Raw genomic sequence first — 20529 nt, forward strand, 5'->3', positions numbered from 1 at the left:
CCCCCCCCCCGGAGGTAAGAGGGCAAGGAAGAGCAGGAGGGGAAATTGACTTAGAGTGGGAAAAGCAGATTACCAGAGACAGGATAAGTTAAACCAGGTGGGTCAGCACCTGAGTTGTTGAGGGAAAGCTGACAGGATAAAAAGTAATCAAAGAAAGAGTAAGGAGTGTGCCACAGGAAGAACAAGGGGTCTAGGCAGCGCCATTTTGCAAACCTCGGACCATTTGCCCTTGTGGTAGCAATAGAAGTCAAATTGAAGGAGAGTACCAGAGGCAAGAGACCTGCCTTGGGCCCATCTCCTGCTTGCCTAGCTGCTATTGAGGAGATGATTAGGGTAGGTGCTCCTCTCTAGTGAGAGGGTCCTGAGACATTTTAGAATACATTTCAGTGGTGGGGGAGGCGTAGCCACCCATCTTGGGTTTCCCATGAGGAGTAATTTTAGAGGGGGAGAGAGATTGGTCTTAAGAATGGTTCCTGAGAGGCCTGAAAGAGAAAACAACAACCATCTTCTGTGTCCTCAGTCAGTGTCCCAGGCAGGGGATCAATGGAATCAATCTGAAGGTATGAGAATCAAGCAAGAAGCGTATCCCCTTAGCACCCTGTCCCACCAGAGGCAGCACTTCCGGCCAGCAGTGAGGCTCGTCCAACGAGCAATTGGAGACTAGGTGCCAAGATTCTGCAGAGGGTCCTAGATACAGCAAAGCTACTGAATGGAGGACAGTGTCCTCTCAGGTCACGCTCAAAGACCTCCTAGCAAGGAATAGGGTATCTCATGGAGAGAGGGATTGGTCTTGAGAGCAGTTCTGAGGAGGCCGGCCAAAGAGACACAGGCCGTGACTAGGGTGCTTTACACAGGCAGCTGCTATTTTTACAGAGGCAGCAGGACAGTAGCCTCCTCGGGCTTGCTTTCTGACCTTCTAGTGGGGAATGGGGTCACAGACTCACCAGTGATGATGTAGTTTCATACTAGACAAGGCTGAGGCGACAGGGAGAGGTCCATTTGATGTAGCCCATTGCAGGCGATAAAAGTAGGAGTGAGTCGCAGAGAAAAGGATCCAAGCACCTGGTCTTTCTCCATAGAGAGAGACTTGGGTTGGAAAAGAGGAGAGTGAGAGAATGTGGCAGATCTCAGTGGGACCTCCAAAAATGTTAGGTCAAAATATCCCAGCAGGGCCTCTAAGGGTTAGGTCAGGCCTGATAGGTGGTGTCTGCGGTCCAGTGCCACATCAAAGTTGCAAAGAATTGCACAGAGGTTAAATTGGAAAAGGTAGTTTATTTAGAAAGTAAATTAGAGAGAGAGAAGAGAGAAGAGGTTTACTTCCCTGGGGTAGGAGAGGGGGCCGAAGCTTAGGAAACATTGCAGCAGCCATAGCTCAAAGAGTAATGGCCTGGCCAGTGCTTAACAAAACAATGGCTAGAAAGTAAATGTGTGTGGGGGGGAAGGGGGAGGGGGGATGGAGAAGAGAGGGAGAGAGGGAGAAAATGTAGTTCCCCCAGGTAGGAGAGGAAGCCACAGCTTAGGAAGCATGGCAGTGGCCATAACTCAGAGTGCACATGGTCACACAAGGGTTTAGTAAAGCAATAGCCCAGTTCCACGTTTGCCATAGCTGTTCAAGTGTTGCTTGATTTTTCAGCCCTTCTTGTTTTATTTATTATTTTGATGCAGTCCAAATTTGTTACTTTAATGGAAGGTGAAGATTAGCATAATTTGAAATCTTGCCCATTACTGTTTTTTCCCTTGTATTCAAAATATGGTTGTTTATTTTCAGCTAATTAGCAAATATTTATGGACTGCATTTCAAAATATCAGCAATGGAGGCAACTGAAACATGAGAACTGCAGGGACATGACAGAGTGATTTTAGCTGATACGGAAAGAATGAACAGGATATAAATAGACCCAGCAGAGGTGGCAGGGAATGCCCCTCGGGTGGGAACCTCCATGAAATCTGAGGCAGTGCCATACAGGAGAAGGAGCATGATCACAGAGTACATGCTCAGACACAAGGCTGCCATTCAACCTGAGTAGATTGGCTATTCTGAAACTCAGTTTCTATCTGTAAAATGGAAATATAATTTGCTCTTTAGTTTATTATATTAATCTACTAAGACTGCTGTAACAAATTACCACAAAATTATTGGCTTAAATAGCAAATGTATTCTTTCACAGCTCTAGAGGATCTCCTTTCTTCTGGGGACCCTAAGGAGAATCCACTTCTTGCCCCTTCTTGCTTCTGGTGGCTTCTAGTGTTCCTTGGCTGGTGGTCCCTCTACTTGAATCTCTGCCTCCCTAATCACATTACTTCTGTTTGTGTCAAATCTGCCTTGCTCTTTAGGGATGCTTGTGATTGGATTTAGGGTCCACCTGGTTCATCTGGAATATTCTCCTCATCTCGGTATCTTTAATGATATCTGCAAAGGCTTTGCCATGTAAGGTGCCATTTACAGGATCAAGGAATTGGGACTTAATGTGTTCAGGGCTATTATTCAGCCTACTATAGGTATTCTAAGAATTATTTACAATAATAAAACAACTCTCAGTCTGAGACATACCTAGATGTATCTTCCTTTATTTCTGTAACTTGAATTAGTTTCTGACTCTAAGAATTCTGCCTTCTTAACAGCAGAGAGTTTATTTTTTAATTATTTGTTTGCTCTCTGTTCTTAGTGTTGCTGAGGTAAATAATCAATACATATTCTATCAGTGAATTCCATGCTGATTTAAAATGTTTTCAGTTGAAGAGTTACATCTATCTTTACTTCAACTCTCTTGTGGAGCATTTAAGTCTCAAGAGAGAGATTTGTCTCATATCCAGCTGTTCTCTTCATGTTCTGGAAATTTGCTCTTTCAAGTTTATTGTCTATACCATGAAGCCCCTTAAGTCAGGGGTCCACAACCCCTGGACCACTGACCAGTACAGTTAGGAACTAGGCCACATATCAGGAGGTGAGCAGCAGGCAAGCCAGTCCAGCAAAGCTTCATCTGTATTTATAATCACTCCTCATTGCTTGCATTACTTTCTGAGCTCCACCTCCTGTCAGATCAGCAGCAGCATTAGATTCTCCTGGGAGTGAGAACCCTATTGTGAACTATGCATGCAAGTGTTCTAGGTTACAAGCTCTTTATGAAAATCTAATGTCTGATGATCTGAGGTGGAGCTTAAGCAGTGAGGCTGGTACTGGGGAGTGGCTACAAATACAGATTAACATTAGTAGTGAAGTTTGACTGCACAGAGATCATAATAAGTCAATTGCTTGCAGCCTCATAGCAAAACCCTATCAGTGAGTGGCAAGTGAGTTGATGTACTTCAATTGTATGGCTGCATCTAGTAGCAGGCTTTAAGTCAGAATCCAACACTTATTTTAGTTCACTTGTGGCCTGTCCATTTTTGTATTTACCACTTCCATCTGTGCCTCTTTCCCTGTGTTCTGCATTTGTCTCAGTCATGGTTTTGGGAAGCACCATAAGCTAACCCTAGCCAAATGAGAAAAACAAATGTTATTGGAGAACTTCTTTGAAAAGAGGGAAAGACCCAGTGATGAGACAGAAGACTCTAAGACTGCCAACAAAAAGAAAGCTGCATTTAAAAGAAAATGCCGAAAATCCTACTTATATTATGGGTTCATTGCAACAGGTGATTCACATTCTCCAAGCCCGCTTTGTATAATATGTGGCAACCGGCTATCCAACAAAGCCATGAAAACTTTAAAACTGCTTCACCACTTGGAGACCAAGCACCCTGCATTAAAAGACAAGCCTTTGGAGTTTTTCAAAAGAAAAAAAGCATAAACACAAAGAATAGAAGCAATTATTGAAGTCCATCCCATCACTTTATCAATATGTTTGCACTGAGAGCATCATTTTTAGTGGCTAACCACATTACTAAAGCTAAGAAGACCTTTAGTATTGGTGAAGAGTTGATTCTGCCTGTTGCTAAGGACATTTGTCATGAACTTTTAGGAGAGGCTACAGTTCAAAAGGTGGCACATATTCCTCTTTCAGCTGGTACCAAAACTGGATAAATTGATGAAATAGCAGAGGATATTGAGGAATAATTTTTAGAGATTAATGAGTCACTGTGGTATGCAGTCCAGGTTGACAAGTCTACCAATGTTGACAATAGGGCAACAATTCTTGTCTTTGTGCAATATATTTTTCAGGAGGATGCGCATGAGGATATGTTATGGGTGCTTTTGTTACCAACCAATAGCACAACTGCAGAACTATTCAAGTCTTTGAATGATAACATATCAGGAAAACTGAATTGATCATTTTGTGTCAGTATATGTACAGATGGAGTGATGCCATGACTGGTCAGCTTTCTGGTTTCACTACTCGGGTCAGAGAGATTGCTCCTGAATGTGAGTCTACACACTGTGTCATCCACAGAGAAATGCTTTCTAGCCAAAAAATGTCAACTGAACTTAATGTTTTGCAGGATGTGATTAAAATTATTAACCACATTAAAGCCATGTCCTTAATTCATATCTGTTCACGCATTTCTGTGAGGAGATAGACACTGAACTGAACACACATGTCTGTCTTTTCTTATACACAGAAGTGAAATGGCTTTCTAAAGGCAGATCATTGACCAGAGTTTTTGAGTTATGAGAGCCATTCCAGAGAACCATTCCAGTAGTTACTACTGGCAGCACATTTTAGTGACACAGAATGGGTCACAAAACTTGCTTCCTTGTGTGACATATTCAACCTGCTCAACCAGCTCAATCTGTCACTTCAGGGGAGAACGGCAACTGTGTTCAAGTTGGCAGATAAAGTGGCTACATTAAAAGTCAAGCTATAATTATGGGGGTGACGAGTGAACACTGAGATTTTTGACATGTTTCAAACATTAGCAGAGATTTTGAAAGTGACTGAACCAGAGCCTTCTGTCTCACAGCTGGTGCGTGATCACCTATTTCAGCTTTCAAAAGAGTTTGAACATAACTTTCCAACCACAAAAGACCACTGAACTGGGAAGGAATGGATCCATGACTCATTTGTGAATAAGCCAGATGAATTGACTTTGTGCTAGAAGAGGATCAACTACTTGAGATTGCAAATGACAGTAGCCTTAAAGGCATGTTTGAGACAACTTTGAATTTCCATGTGTTCTGGGTTAAAGTCAAGGCAAAATATCCTAAGATTGCTACAAAAGCACTGAGAAGCCTGCTTCCATTTCCAGCTTCCTATCTTTGTGAAGCAGGGTTTTCTGCAGTGACAACAACCAAAATGAGATTACGGAATAGACAGAACATACGCACCACACTTCAGGGTATCACTGTGTCCCATCAACCCGAGATGGAACCATCCAGCTGCAGGAAAACAAACTCATCTATCTCTACAACTTGATTCTGCTTTATAGTGAGTTGAATAGTTATTGCATTATATATTACTTTATATAGAAATAAAGTGCACAATAAATGTAATTGGTTGAATCATCCCCAAACCATCTCTTTCCCACCCCCTTGTCTGTGGAAAATTTATCTTCCATGAAACCAGTCCCTGATGCCAAAAAGTTTGGGGACCACTGCCATAAGTTCATCTTCTCTAAGCCCTTGCCTCATACTGAGGTGCTATGAATTTGACATTGCTTCTTCATCATGCTAGATACAGGGCTTCTGCTTGAGGCTTGAGTTTTCCTAAGGCTCTGGCTTGAGTCACACACCACAGTTAGACTTATCTAGGATCTTACCACTCTGGTGAAAAGGTTCTATTTGAGAAGAGGCCAGGAAATGGAACTGGGACCTACACCCTATCCAGTTACTATCTAGCTACCTCACAATCTTTATTCTACCAATTTCTTCCACTAACCCCTTAACTTTACCTCTTTTCCCATAGGGTGGATCCCTATATAAGACAATGGAAGATTAGCTGGGCATGCTTCTCCCTAAGCAGTTGTATTTTTGAGATTGATAAAGTCTACTTTGAAGCTCAAAAACCAAGAAAATGACTCTTTGTTGTTTTTTTTTTTTTTGGTCTGCATACTATCTTATGAGGGCGGAACATATGCTGTTTCCTTAGAGGTAGAGAAAGGCAATGGGTGCAAGAAAACAGGTTTGCAAAGCAAACAAGCAGGCATCTTGATTAATACCTTGAACTTTTCTCCCACTGCAGTTACGAATAATATAGATAGAGTGCTTAGCACATAGTATGTTTAATAATGTGTACCTGTGTTTCATAATCTTGAAAATACCAGCTGGGTAATATGAGAAGTGGATGAAAGTTAGGACAGAAGGTTGTTAAGAATTCAGCCTCCCACTTGGTATTTCCGTGATCACTGGATTCCTCCCAATTTGCTTCTCTTAATGATCTTCTTAGCTCATTAATGGTCACATAATGCTTCAAGTGCTTAAGCTAAGAAACTTAGTGTCTTCCTTGGATACTTTCTTTTTTTACTCCATATCCAATTGGTCAGTAAGTCCTGTTTTCCCTACTCTCAAAATAGGTCCAGATTCTGCCTGTTTTTTTATTGCATGGACTGCTACCACGCTAATCTAAGCCATATTGTGTATCCTGGGTTTAGTTCTAATAGCCTACCAAATGGTATTTGTGCCTTTTAGAGTCATTTTTCTACTCAACAGTGAATGTGATCCTATTAAACATGCTAGTTCATGTTATTCCTCTGTTCAGAATGACTTTTTATTTAACACAGAGGAAAAGCCAAATCCTTACTATGGACTGTGTGACTTTCTATAATCCTCTGTCTCATATCCACTATTTCTCTAACCTCTTCTGCCACACCTCCTTTGCTCGCTCAACATTTGTTACATTAACCTCTTTGCTGTGCTTCAAACATACCAGCCTTGCTCTCTCCTTAAGGGCTTTGTTCTTGCTCTTCCTCTAAATGTCTGCTTGGCTTGTGTCCTCTTCTCCTTTGGACCATTGTTCAAATGTTATCTTCTCAATGCAACCTTTTTGCCAAGCTAGTGGAAATGAATTTCTTTCCCTTATGCCCTCGGCACTTTCTCTCTCTTCCCTGTTTATTTTTCCCTGTAGGGTGTATCCCTACCATTTAAGATTCACATTTTATTTATCATCTCTCTTCCCATTAAAATGAAAACCCCATGAGGGCAGTTAATTTTTACTGTCTTTTCTGCTACAGAATTCCCAGTCCTAAGACCAGTGCTTCACATATTGTAAACCTTCAGTTAATATTTGTTGAATGAATAAATTAATGATTAGATTATAACTGCTAAACTATATGGATATATCTCAAGTAGACAAGCTTTTTGATCAGGATTCATGTTCATATATGCGTTTTAGAAGGTTTGGCATAATATCAGTGTCCAGGTTGAATAGAAGAATGAGAAAGTAGAGATTTGGAGGTTAAGAGATTGTACAAGAAAACTTGAAATGGTGACAATGGGACCCAGAGGAGGGAGTTGTTGTTTAAGAGCTACTCACCAGAGGAGGAGGAATCCCTGCTATCTGGGAATGTCAGGTGTAGAGGATATTGGAGTGGAGATAGAGAAAGATGTGAAGGTAAGTTTTAATTTTACATTTCTTTGACAGACTGGTCAAAATGACACTAACAGTAATGGAGATAATTTAGGAAGGATAAGTTGTTTTGAAAAGAAAAAAAGGAAAATGACTTTAAGTTTTTAAAAAATTTGGTAAAATGTACATAAAAATGTATTATTTTGACCTTTTTGTACAGTTTAGTCACATTATATGTATTCACATTGTTGTATAACCATCACAACTGACCATCTTTCTCTACAACTTTATTTTCCCATACTGAAACTTTGTACCAATTAAACAACATCTCTACATTTCCCAGTACCTCCAGCCTCTGGCATCACCATTCTACTTCTGTCTTGGTGAATTTGACTTTTCTGGATACTTCATATAACTGGAATCATACAGTATTTGTTCTTTTGTGTCTGTCTTATTTCACTTAGGGTAATATCTTCAAGGTTCATTCATGTTGTGGCATGTGAGATTTAATTCACTTTTCAAAGCTGAATATTCCATTGTATGTACTGTGTATACTACATTTGTTTATCTGTTGATCTCTTGATGGACAATAGATTTTGCCTTTCAGCTATTGTCAATGATGCTGCTATGAACAGTGGTGTACAAATTATCTGTTCAAGTCCCTGCTTTTACTTCTTTTGGGTAAATAACCACAGGTGGAGTGGCTGGGTCATATAGTAATTCTATGTTTAATATTTCAAAGAACCAACATACTGACTTTAGTTTTAGGCAAACTATATTTGAGGTGGTGGAGAGTCTAGTAGTTAGGATCAGAGTATGGGTGAGAGCAATTGTAGCCAGAGATTTCAAGAGACTGACAGATATGATGACTGAAGAGGAGAGAGTGAATTAGTTTGGAGAAAGAGAAAGAAGAGAGTCCAAGTGAATCATAGAAGGGAGAAGGAGCTAGGGAAGCCAGTCAATGAAATAGAAAAGGAGCAATCAGAATTAGGAATAGAACCCTGAGTGTTGACACACACTTAGCACAAACTCATCCATATTCATTGAGCACTCTTATAGAATGTCCTTTCAGATGAATAAGCTTCTATTTTACTATGACATTACTTTCGAGAGTTTGGGTGTTATAGGTCACAGATCACCACCAAGTGTTGAATTTCTGAGACACAGATACTTTTCAAAAAGGTCCTAGAAGCATTGAAAAAGCAGGGAATTTCTATGTTCCTTATTTGATGGTTCTCCATTTGCTGTTTTGCATTGGTAATTTTACAGTTTCTTTTTTTTTAACCTTTTATTGAAATATGTCATACATTAAGAAGAGTGTACAAGCCATATTGCACAACTCAATGAATTCTCAGATATTTCATATTCCTAAGTAAGCAACCCTCAGATAAGAAAGTGAATATTGTACTCATTCCAGTGATTTCCTTCATGCCCCCACTTACTCGGTGTCTCCATTACCCTGATTCCTAGAACTGTAGATTAACTTTGCCTGTTTTGGACCCTATGTAAGTAGAATCATGCAATATGTACTATTTGTTCTGACTTCTGCATTGAAAATTATATTTGTGAAGCACAATATTCATCTATACTTGCTGTGGGTTGTTGTAGAATATACTTTACTATGTGCTTTTACACAATTTATTTATTCATTCCCATGTTGATAGGGATTGAGTAGTTTGCAGTTTGGGGCTATTACGAATAGTACTGCTATGAACACCATCACAATTTCTTATTAAAATAGAATTTTTTTATGTTATGTTCACCTCTGTAAAGTTTCCATTGCTTACTTAATTTAAGTGCTTTTTCTGCTGAGTGCCTTTCTGTCCTACCTAATTATCTTTGTTGTTAATGCAAAATATATTTTTCTTAATGTAAGTTTTGAAAATATAAAGTACCTAGGAGGCTTCTTAAAAAACTATATCTATGTGCCTTAAAATTTTCCTTATAAAACATCTATTTTAATTTTTCTCAGCTATCCAGATCTTAGATGCACATTGAACCTGTCAAAATTCTTCATCTCTTAATGAAATAAATTGCTCAACCTTGAAACAAATATTTTAATTTTGGCACTTTGATGCATTGAAGAAAAAGAATAACTCCATATACCTAATGCAGATTTGATACCAAACTTATAAATATTTATATAGTAATAAAAGGAAATTGAGAATTAGAAAAAAGTGCATTGTGATACTTTATGTACATTTTTTAAAAGACAAAGGTCTGCTTTGGTATAAAAATGGACATTACTAATTCAAAATTGATGAGAAATGTTATCAATCTGGCTACTTCTTAATTTTCTATGTTTAATAAAGATACATACATAATACTCTTTCTATATTTGTATGGGTATATATTTTCATGGTTCTGTCTATCTATCTGTCAACATGTTCAATAAAACATTCTTTACAGAAAGAACAATAGAAGACCACGAACTGGTGATTGAAGTACTATCCAACTGGGGAATGGAAGAAGAAAATAAGCTATACTTTAGAAAAAATTATGCCAAATATGAATTCTTTAAAAACCCAATGGTAAGTGAAATCTCTATTAATAGTTATGGGATATGAATGAATCAGTCAAGTTGAATGCAAAGAAAAGAGTCACTATACATAAAATACCAGTTTACTTGGAAAATTGTAGGTAAAGATTCAGGATCCTTTAAAATTATATTATCATTTCTTCTTTCTCTAACAATGATTAGTCAACATCATATGCAGAAGTTCAGATAGATGGATGAAACGTTTTTTTTTTTAGCCATGTTGACAAAGTCTGAATTGAGATGAATTTGGTTATTTAATTTAGAAGTACTAAGATATCTAGTTTGGGGAACCATTGCTTCCTTTTTTAATGCCTTTAGAAAACAAAACAATAAGCACACCTTGAACAATTATCATTATACTATAAGAAAGGGATTGGCAGTAGTGGCAAACTGCCTGGGGAGAAGGGGTGGGATTGGCAGTTGAGGGAAACTGCTGGGGCGGAGAGCACACCTCATCATCAAGGGTACTTGCATAATGAACATTAATATACCTAACTCTGAATTGTACCCACATCTTTAAAATTAAAAATTAAAAACAAAACAATTATACAATTGATTTGGAAAATGAGTTTTATAGGTCTCTAAGCACGTTCCAAAATATTATAGTTTAATACTTTTAACAGAATTTAGAAAATTTAAATAGAGTGTCTAAATTGACTATTGTTTAGACTATCTAAAGTAAAAATAGATTGATGATCATTGGGAATGTTTTAACTTAGCAAAAAATTTAAGATTGACATGAATCTTAATGTTCCAGATTATTTTTTTTTCAGTGCAGTAACATCTGAACTAAATAGAAGTGAGACAAAGATCAGGAATTATCTAGTAAATACTACTTGCATTGTAGTTATCTTTAAAATAAAATAAATGTATGTCACATTCTAATGAAGACTAGGGATCTAGATATGTCAGAATAGCCTCTGGGCTCATTATTTTAAATTGTTTTTGTCTCTGCAGCTGTAGCATATTTTTACACTTAGTTTTAGATAATTGGATTGAAATGATCCTGTATGAAAAATATATGATACACACCGTAATAGAATATTTTCAAACCCTGAAAGACCTCTTATGTTCTTTTTTATTTTAATCTACTAATAGAAACATAATGGGATGATCTTTGACAAAGAAAATAAGAGTGTTAATAAAAATTAAATAGAATTAGAATTTGAAGGGAAAGTGTTTTCTTGCGAATCTTTATTAAAAGTAAGAATTTTTAAAAAAATGTATGTAAAGAAACCCTGTTTAGTGTTCATTTTTTATTTTTTAATTTAAACAAGGCTGGACATTCATTTTGTAGACCTAGAGAAGTGGTTCTTAACTGGGAGTGGTTTGACCATGTCTGGAGACATTTTTGCTTGTCACAATGAGTGGGGGCTCAGGGAGGGGAGTGCTGCTAGTGAACAGAGGCTATGGATGCTGCTAAACATCCTATAATGTACAGGACAGCCCTCTACAACACAAAATTATTGGACCTAAATGTTAGAAGAAAAACCGTTTGCTAGAGGAACTACAGTAGAATATGACTTCCCAAACTTGTCTGATCATAAATGTTACCTAGGAGAGAGTGCTTATTAAAAACATAGAATCTGGGACCTGCTGAGACCTGCTGAATCAGGAATGAGGCCTGGGAATTCTGATTTTAAACAACTGCGCTGGGTGAATTTTGTGATTAAAAAGTTTGGAAGGGCAGTAAGTGGGAAGGACTGGACTTTTATCTTAGCCAGTTTAAGTCCTGACTCGTCTATGTGTGGGCTATGACCTTGGACATACCCTACACTCTACTTCCATGAGCCTTTTCTTTGTAAAAAGGGGTCATAGTCCTATAGTACCTGGTAGGGTGGTTGCAAGACTCAAGAAAGAGATATGCAAGCAAACACATTGTCACCATGAGGGCAGTGTTTTAAAACTTCAGATATGTGGATCTCTCTGTCTCAGCATCATCAGGGTGGGGAGTGGGGGTGCTTGCTAATCTTTGGACCCAACTCTAGACATTCTTTTTAAGGTGCCTGAGGGTGGAATCTAAGGATTGGCATTTTCAAAAACACATCAGAAGACTTTTAGATACACTGGTTTAAAGAACTTTTGCTTTAGATTATTATGTTGGTCATAATTGAATCTTTTCTAGCATGTGCTTTGAGATCATTTAACCAGTATCTTTTTATCAGTATTTTTTTCCAGAGCATATGGTATCTTTTGCAAGTGAAACCAATGGTGAAATATCCCCCACACAGATTTTGCAGGTAACATATATTTTCATTAAAATATATAAGTAATAGCATAATATAGGGAAACTTTGATGCAATTATTTATACATGCCCAGATTTTGAAATGTTGTGCCTTGAGTTATTATTATTTATTTTTCCTGGAGATAAAACTAAAAAGAAAAAGAAAAAAACAGGTAAATAATACTCCAAATCAATAAAACCCTCTAATAGTATTCTTTTTCCTAGTTTTGGCTAATTCTCAAAGGCTTTTAAATAGCTGAAAATATGTACTTAAAAAAAAATTTTCTGCCCAAATAATCTGTTCTGTGAAAAAATACATATCTTGAAAGGAATCTTGCAGAGTTTTGCTTCGTTATGTGTGCAAAGATTATGTTAGTCTTTTGAAAACTCAAAATTCCCAGTAAAATACGGTCCTTTTACCAACAGATACTCAGTATTAACTTTTATAATAAACATCCTCCGTCTTATTTGTGATAAAATATTTAGAAATTAAAGGAAAGGAGAAAAAAAGCTATAGAGTATATCTATTTTATACACTAACATCTGTAATAGCTGTGATGGAAATCTTTGTGTAGAAATGTGATATAGTCTTAGTTGAATTAATAATATTAGTTATCTAATTAATTTAATATCTATTGGGCTCATTTCTTCCAAACTACCAGTGGTTTGAGATGGTCATTTTTAACGACATTGTCATTACAATAAACAAATGATTTCAGATATTTAATTTTTGATAGATTAGTTGCTTTTATGCTTGTTTTTCACAAATTAATGTAGAACAATGTCTTTACAACAGATGTTGTTTAAGCTAAGTTCTGGACATCCTCAAACCCACTCAGTATTCTCTGATCTTTAATAAAGACAACTTAATATTTTCAATATAACTATGACTTTAAATATATTAGGTAGATATATCTGTTACATGTTTGTTTTCTATGGACTTTTTAATAGGTTTCATGTTAGTGCTGTGCTTCAGAATATTTTGAAAATATGATTAGTCCCAGCTTTTATGATGCTGGGTTTCACAGAGACACCCTATCACCATATTAGGGGAGATGGCGGCAGCAGCTGTTCACCAGGACTTCCAGAACCCAGTCCTCTGAATGCTTCATCACTGTGTTACAGCATAGTGATGGCATGGAGTTTTTATTCTGCCTCCTTTTGCAAGTCCTCCTATAACATAGTTATATTGCTTTAGTGTTAAATTACAAAAACAAGAAAAATCACAGGCTTTGGAATAAGATAGTCCTGCATGTGCCTCTGACCTCTTCTCTCCACTGAGGCAATGTTTCCACTTTTTAAAAGGTTTTTTCTTTTTATAGTGTGACCTCTATGACTCTCTTTTTAAAATTTAATTGGTTTGGTTTAATAACTTGGAAAGCACTCAAACTAAAAAACCTACTTGCCTGTTTTGCATGTCAATTAATTAATATCTGTGGCTCATTAAATTAAATTTTTTAGTAATCTACTTAAAAAACATAAATATCTACTATCAGCATTTCCCTGAATAACCTTTTAAAACATGTTACATTATTTTAGTTAATAATTTCTCTTTCAAGTTTTCCATTTTGCATTTGTTTATTCAGAGATTTCTATTATTTTTCTTCAATGAGACACTAATGCATTTCTACTATCTTATTAAAGATACTGAGCACAGCTACTCAGAGCTATTGCTTGTCATTCTTATTTATTTTTTTATTTTTTTTACCAACACATGCCTCCTGTCTTGGTTAATTATTACTGTGTAATAAACTATTCCAAACCTTAATGGCTTAAAGTACTCACTCACATTTTGCCAACAATTTAGTGGGGCAGGCATTTAGGAAGAGTTTAGCTGGTGGGTCATCTCTGAGGCACATTGACTTTTTTATTATGTGTGCCTTGATACACTCTGGTCTCTCTTTCTCTCTCTTTCCACATGGTGTCTCATCTTCCAGTTTTTCCAGTTGCATGGAGTTGCATGGAGCTTCCTACACATGGTGGTCTCAGTGTAGTCACATTTCTTATGTGATAACTGCCTTCCAAGAGTCACGTCATGTCTGGTTAAGGACACCAGGCTAGTTAAGGACTACACCTAGAACTAGCAGAGTGTTACTTCCACCATATTCTATTGGTCAAAGCAATAGACAGCCTTGCCCAGAATGAAGGGAATGGAGAAAGAAACTTCCCTGCTTCATGGTTCAGGGCATGTGGGTTGAAGATATTGTTGCAGTTCTCTTTGGAAAAAACAGGACCCACCATGCCCACCCACAATGGAGAGCCACAGACAACAAAGAAGAAATTGTTGTGTTTGCCCTGCTCTAGGAGTTGAACTTGGCTCAACTTCTTGCTTCATAATTGAAGTCAAGATTTCAGTCTTATACCATAATGAAGTTGATAGGTAAACCTATAATCTCAGGGAAAACCATGGGAAAGAATGAAAAGTATATCAGGATTTAACTTCATAGATGATGTCCATTAGATTATAATTTTGGTAGTTGGCCAGGCACTAATCAATCAGAATGTATATTTTATGAACATATTTTTATTTGAAAGTTGTCTCAGGATTTGAAAGACTCATTTATTTTCTGTTGCATATATATTATGATTTCTGTAATGTTATATAAATGGTATTGATACTGTTGGATATTTGCATGTTTATATCTGAAATCTTAACATGATTAGTATAAAGTTACAATATTATTTGATTTGCTATTAGTAAGATGATATCTAAATTTTCTTCCAGATGTTTCTGAGTTCAAGCACATATCCCGAAATTCATGGCTTTTTACATGCAAAAGAACAGGGAAAGAAGTCTTGGAAAAAAATTTACTTCCTTCTAAGAAGATCTGGTTTATATTTTTCTACTAAGGGGACATCAAAGGTAAATTGAAGTTTCAGTGATAGGAATAATATATTAACTGTAACTTAAAACATACTTTATTTTGTTGTGTTTATTACTTGATGTTGAGTTTTTTTTCCACACTAGTTTCAACATATCTTTGATGAAATTTGGTTGCTTTATTTCAGCACCATATATATATATATAATCTTATTTTATTTTAAAGATGTGGGGTACAATTCAGGATTAGGTACATAAGTGGATCATACTGGTGAAGTTTGGGCCTCTCTTTTATCCCCACTTCGCCTGGTTTGGGATCAGGTTCCCTTATTGTTGTTTTATGCTCTTCCCTCCCTCCCCTGACAGTGTCCCACTACTGTCAATCCCTTTCTTATAGTATTATGATAAATGTTCAGGGTCTGCTTATGAGTGAGAACATATGGTACTCAGTTCTTTGTTTCTGTGATAGATCACTGAGTATGACAGACTTTAAATCCATTCAAGTTGCTGTGAAGTCCATATGTTCGTTTTTCTTTATGGCTGCATAATATTCCATCATGTATGTATACCACATTTTTTTTATCCTGTCCACTTTTGGTGGGCAGCACAGTTGGTTCCATGTTTTAGCTATTGTGAAGAGTCAGCATCCCAAGTATTACTCATATTCCCCATCCTGAATTCACTTTTTTCTCTTCATCCTAGGCAGATTTTGAGGCCCAATGTCATTTATACCTTCTCTTTTTACCCCAGGCCATATGACAGACCTTGCCTACTTCTGAACTTAAGTTGATCAACATCAACAGAACAGATAATGACACTTAGCTGAGTCCTTTATTGCTCTTTAGTTATTTTGTGTGTAATTTTTGTCTCTTTACCTAGATTGTGAATTCCTTGAGGAAGTTACGATGTTGTAACCTGGGGTGAATGAATGTGTTTATCCGTGTGTTTGCGTATATACACCTAGGCACACAGTTACATAGATATTCATGTGCAGATGTTCATGTGCATGTACATAATCACTTAAACATACATGTGTATTCCACAGTGCTCAGCATCATGTAGCCTATGTTTTATGTGTCTAGTACATGTCCATTATGCCACATAGCCTATATATGTTTATAAGTCTGTACGTTTTATGCAGTGCAATGCATTGATATCTCTTAAGTAAAAATACTTTTTTTTCTGAGTTGGAGTCTCACTCTGTCGCCCAGACTGGAGTGCAGTGGCTGCTCCCTATCATCGCAGCCTTGACCTGCTGGGCTCTGGCGATCCTTCCGCCTCAGTCTTCCAAGTAGCTGGAACTACAGGCGCGCACTGCCACAGCCGGCTAATTTTTTGATTTTGATTTATTGTAGAGATGAGGTCTCACCAAGTTGCCCAGGCAGGTCTCAAATCCACAGGCTCAGGCAATCCACTCACCTCAGCCTCCCAAGGCGCTGGATTACAGACTGAGCCACCGAGCCCGGCTGTAAAAATACTTTTGAGAGTTTAAGTGGGAGGTTATTGCTATTCTATCTTTATGCACTTGTCAGTTGTCACTGTTGTTTCTTTATGGGTAAATTCTCATCTCTCTTTAGCTATTCATCAAATTTTCTTATTATTATTGGTGTGCAGTAATTTTTCTGCCATAATTCTAGGTGTGTTAAAATATAGTCTGCCAAATTTTGCTTGATTCTCTGCACACATACTTATTGTGAAAACTCATATTTTCTTTTATACTAGAAATATATATCTATTAGTCATTTGACTATTTCTTTTCCATTATTATTATTTGATCTTTTAAATTTCAGTTGAATCTTCCATCTTGGCTAGTCATGGTTCCAGATGCAACTTGGCTTGGTGGCTAACTCCAATCTCTGCCTTTATTTTCACATGGTCTTCTAACAAGGTCACTTGTCTTTGTATTAAGGATCCATCTGGATAATCTAGGATGATCTAAACTCAAGATCCTTACCTTAATTACTTTTTCCATGCCCTTATTCTGAATAAGGTTACATTCATACTTTTCAAGGTTTTGAGCATGGTCCTATAGTCCTCTTTTGGAGGACTGTAGTTCAACCCTACTGCAGAAAGCCATGGAAATATTTTAACAAGGGAGTGAAATGTCTTAAGAAGATTAGTATAGTCATAGGGAGCTCAAAATACAAAGAAGAGAGAGAAAAGGAAGGAGAAAAAAAGAGATTGAAGGGGAGGGAGGAAGGGAGGTGGAGAAAGAGTAGAAGGGAAGGAAAGCTGGGGTGTGTAGGGGAAGAGAGAGAGAGAGAGAGAGAGAGAAAGAGAGAGAGAGAGAGAGAGAGAGATTGATTGATTATAGTATGGGCACAGACGCTGATGAAATTAATCCAAGGGGAATCTAATGTCAGTGACCAAGGACAAGCAGTGGAGGGGAGAAGAAAGGAATGGTTGCAAGATTTAAGTGGCAACTGGCCAGATTTTGTTGACTGATTGATAAGAAAGAAGAAAAAGCACTTAAAATGTCCTTAGAGAAAGATAAAAGAAAATAAATGGACATGATATTAGAAAATAAGAATAGAAGGCTTACTAGCAAGTTACTCTCTTAGAAGACAAATAATGATCTTACTTCTAGATATTTTGTGTTGAGGATGAAGCATCCAAATAGCAGTGCCAAAACACAGCTAATGATGGCAACTAGATGCTTGGGTAATGGTCTTGACAGGAATTGTGGAGCTGCAAAAGAGTAATATCTGACTCTTTTTCATATTTCCCCCACATATTCTTATATAGCTTCCTCCTTTTCCTTTTTTTTTTTTTTCCTAGTGTCTCACTGTCAGTTAGGCTAGGGTGCAGTAGCATTCTCATGGCCACCACAGCTTCCACCTGCTGGGCTCAGGCAAGCCTTCCGCCTTGGCCTTCAAAGTAGTTGGAACCACAGGCATGTGACACCACACTTGGCTAATTTTTTGATTTTTTGATGTAGAGACAAAGTTTCACCAAGTTGCCCAGGCTCGTCTTCAACCCCCGGGCTCAGGCAATCCTCTCCGCTTCACCTTCCAAGAGCTAGGATTACAGGTGTGAGCCACTGTACTCGGTCTCCTTTTCCTTATATACAGTTTTCCTTGGTCGCTGTTCTTGTGTGTGAGGGTATGTATATGTGCATGTATTTCCTTGCAGTGTAATGTTTCATGGAATGGGCCTCTACTAATTTAGTAATGCATTCCTTAACTGAAATCTTTATTTTTAAGTATATATGGTTTGGCAACTAATGTTTTGTCATACAGATGAATTTAGCTACTCTTTCTTGAATATTTAAACCAGTTTTCAAATATTTCCATTATAAATCAATATAAATACGATGAATATTAATCCATTTTTGCCATTTTGCCATTGAGGTTTAGACTTTTCATAACATTTTAATGAGGTTGCTTTTTCTTAGTGTTCCTAATGTATGAAGTAACATACTAAGTGTTTTTTTAAACAAATGTGTTCTGGATCATCTTTTTACTTTTAACATCAGAGAAAAATGGCTTCTAAATCCAGTAACTCATGTTTACATTATTCTCATTCCAGTGATTATTCCCTGGAAAGTGTGATGCTGCTGCTTTCACTCCAAAATTCTTCAACAGGGTTCCCATTATAATCCACTGCCCATTATATTATTACTTGATCCTTTACCTCCTTTCCCTTTCACCCATTATACAACAGCTTAGTCCTTATTTTTCCCACCGGATCCACATTCTCATTCCTCAATTTAGCTGTGCAAAATTATAAGCATTAAACCTCTATTCTCAGGCCAGACCTTAGTTCTTCTCAACACAGTGTCTGACTTTGGTATCCATCATACATGGAGTCTTAATCCCTAACCGGTGCCTAATGAGCTCATGTTCCACAGTCTGTACATGGAAATTATTTTGAAGTTATCCTTCCAAGAAAAAACTTTGATGATATTGAATTTCTTCAATGACTATGACCTTGATACAGATTGTGCAGGTTTTCTAATGCCTACTGTGACATTTCTGCCTGACAAGGAGACCATTTCCTGTTTATTCCCTGAGGAGGCCTTGATTGTTTTACCTTCCTAAAGATGTCAAGGCTGCATCAGAGTTAGTTAAGCGCTGCTGCAAGCCTTAGCGATATGGCTATGAATTATATTTACAGAGAAACCTTCAAGTACCCTACTTTCCATCTCCCCCCTCCTATATACATGTGCTTCCTTAGATTTTGCTAACCATGTCAATTCAGGCTTGTAGTCTTATAGTGCTACAAGCCTTAATATATCTGTAATAGTAGAACAAAAAATCAATCAAGAGAAAAAATTCATCATTCTTCTTACTACCTTCCATTGTTTCTCATGCTGCCTTTTACTCCCAGTCAAAAGACTGAGCTGTATTGACTTCTACAGCATTAATGGGCAAGGATGGTTTTGTTCTACCATCATAGAAATCAGATTTTTTACTAGCAAATTAGTTTCTATCAGGGAATAGAAGTCATGGCAATAAGAGTACCCTTTTCCTTCCTCCTCCCTTGTTCCAAGAGTCCTAGACTGGGTCTTTTAAAGCAATCTTCTTTTCTGCCTTATTCTCCAATGGAGTTAGTAACTACAGTCATTGAGAACAGTGCCATACTGAGAAACTCTTGCTCTTCCAGTCGCCAGAGATGAAGTAGCTTACTTCAAATGACAATGAAATTTTTTTGGATTTGAATAAGGTTACGCATATTACTGAATGGGGGGGGGAGGGTGTGTGTGTGTGTGTGTGTGTGTGTGTGTGTGTGTGTGTGTGTGTGTGTGTGTGTGTGTGTGTTTTAAGAGCACTGCTTCTCAAATTTTAGTGCATATGAATCACCTGGGATCTTGTTAAAATGCAGATATTGATTCAGTAGGTCTGGGGTGGATCCTGAGAGTTTGCATTTCTAACAAGCTCCCAGGTGATGTGATGCTGCTGGTCTGAGACCACACGACTAGTAGCAAGGTTTTAGAGAACAAATGTGTTTTTGGTCAGTTTTGATTATACATTCAACCTCAGAATTAAGCACTTCTCCATGTTATTAACCTATCACAGAATAATATGACCCAGTGATTTCCCATGACCAGCTCTAAATCTCATGGATTTCCCAGAGAAGAAATAGCTTTTCATGCTTCCACTTTGCTTTGAAAATCAAAACTATTCCACTGCCAGCTAATTTCCCTGAACTCATCTGTACAGGCATCCTTCCTTTTGTAATGCGAGGGTGGCCCATAGCTCACCTGGGATGTGTTCTGCAGTACACAGATGTGAGGGATGACTGTGTCTCAATGGAGCAGAAATCATTGTCTCTCTTGCTTTTATCCTCTGACTGCTATGGAAGCTCAAACCAATCTCCTTTTCTTTGTTGAACTGCCATTATTTGAAGCCTGGATGAAGAAAATATTTCCAAAAGTCGTTCTTTTGTAACTTTTTTTCTCCCTCAGATTCCTTGAAACGGGGCTTAAAGAAAGGAAGTTTAAAATAGGAATTTATACATTATTTATTACTTTTAATTTAATTTTATTTTTTGAATCAGGGTCTC

The 20529-nt window shown here is 37.4% G+C and overlaps 1 protein-coding gene across 2 annotated transcripts in view; it reads left to right on the top strand.

The window, feature by feature from the left end:
* The window catches only part of GRB14 (growth factor receptor bound protein 14), a 135092-nt gene that overhangs the window by 98700 nt on the left and 15863 nt on the right, over positions 1–20529 (top strand). For both annotated transcript variants that reach the window (XM_008056235.1, XM_021711436.1), the window contains 3 exons: positions 9849–9970; positions 12144–12218; positions 14929–15066. In XM_008056235.1, coding sequence (XP_008054426.1) covers positions 9849–9970; positions 12144–12218; positions 14929–15066 — 335 coding nt within the window. The remainder of the gene's footprint in view (positions 1–9848; positions 9971–12143; positions 12219–14928; positions 15067–20529) is intronic.

Source organism: Carlito syrichta, unplaced genomic scaffold, assembly GCF_000164805.1.
Source record: "Carlito syrichta isolate Samal-C Ts95f unplaced genomic scaffold, Tarsius_syrichta-2.0.1 Scaffold302296, whole genome shotgun sequence".
NCBI classification, from domain to species: Eukaryota; Metazoa; Chordata; class Mammalia; order Primates; family Tarsiidae; genus Carlito; species Carlito syrichta.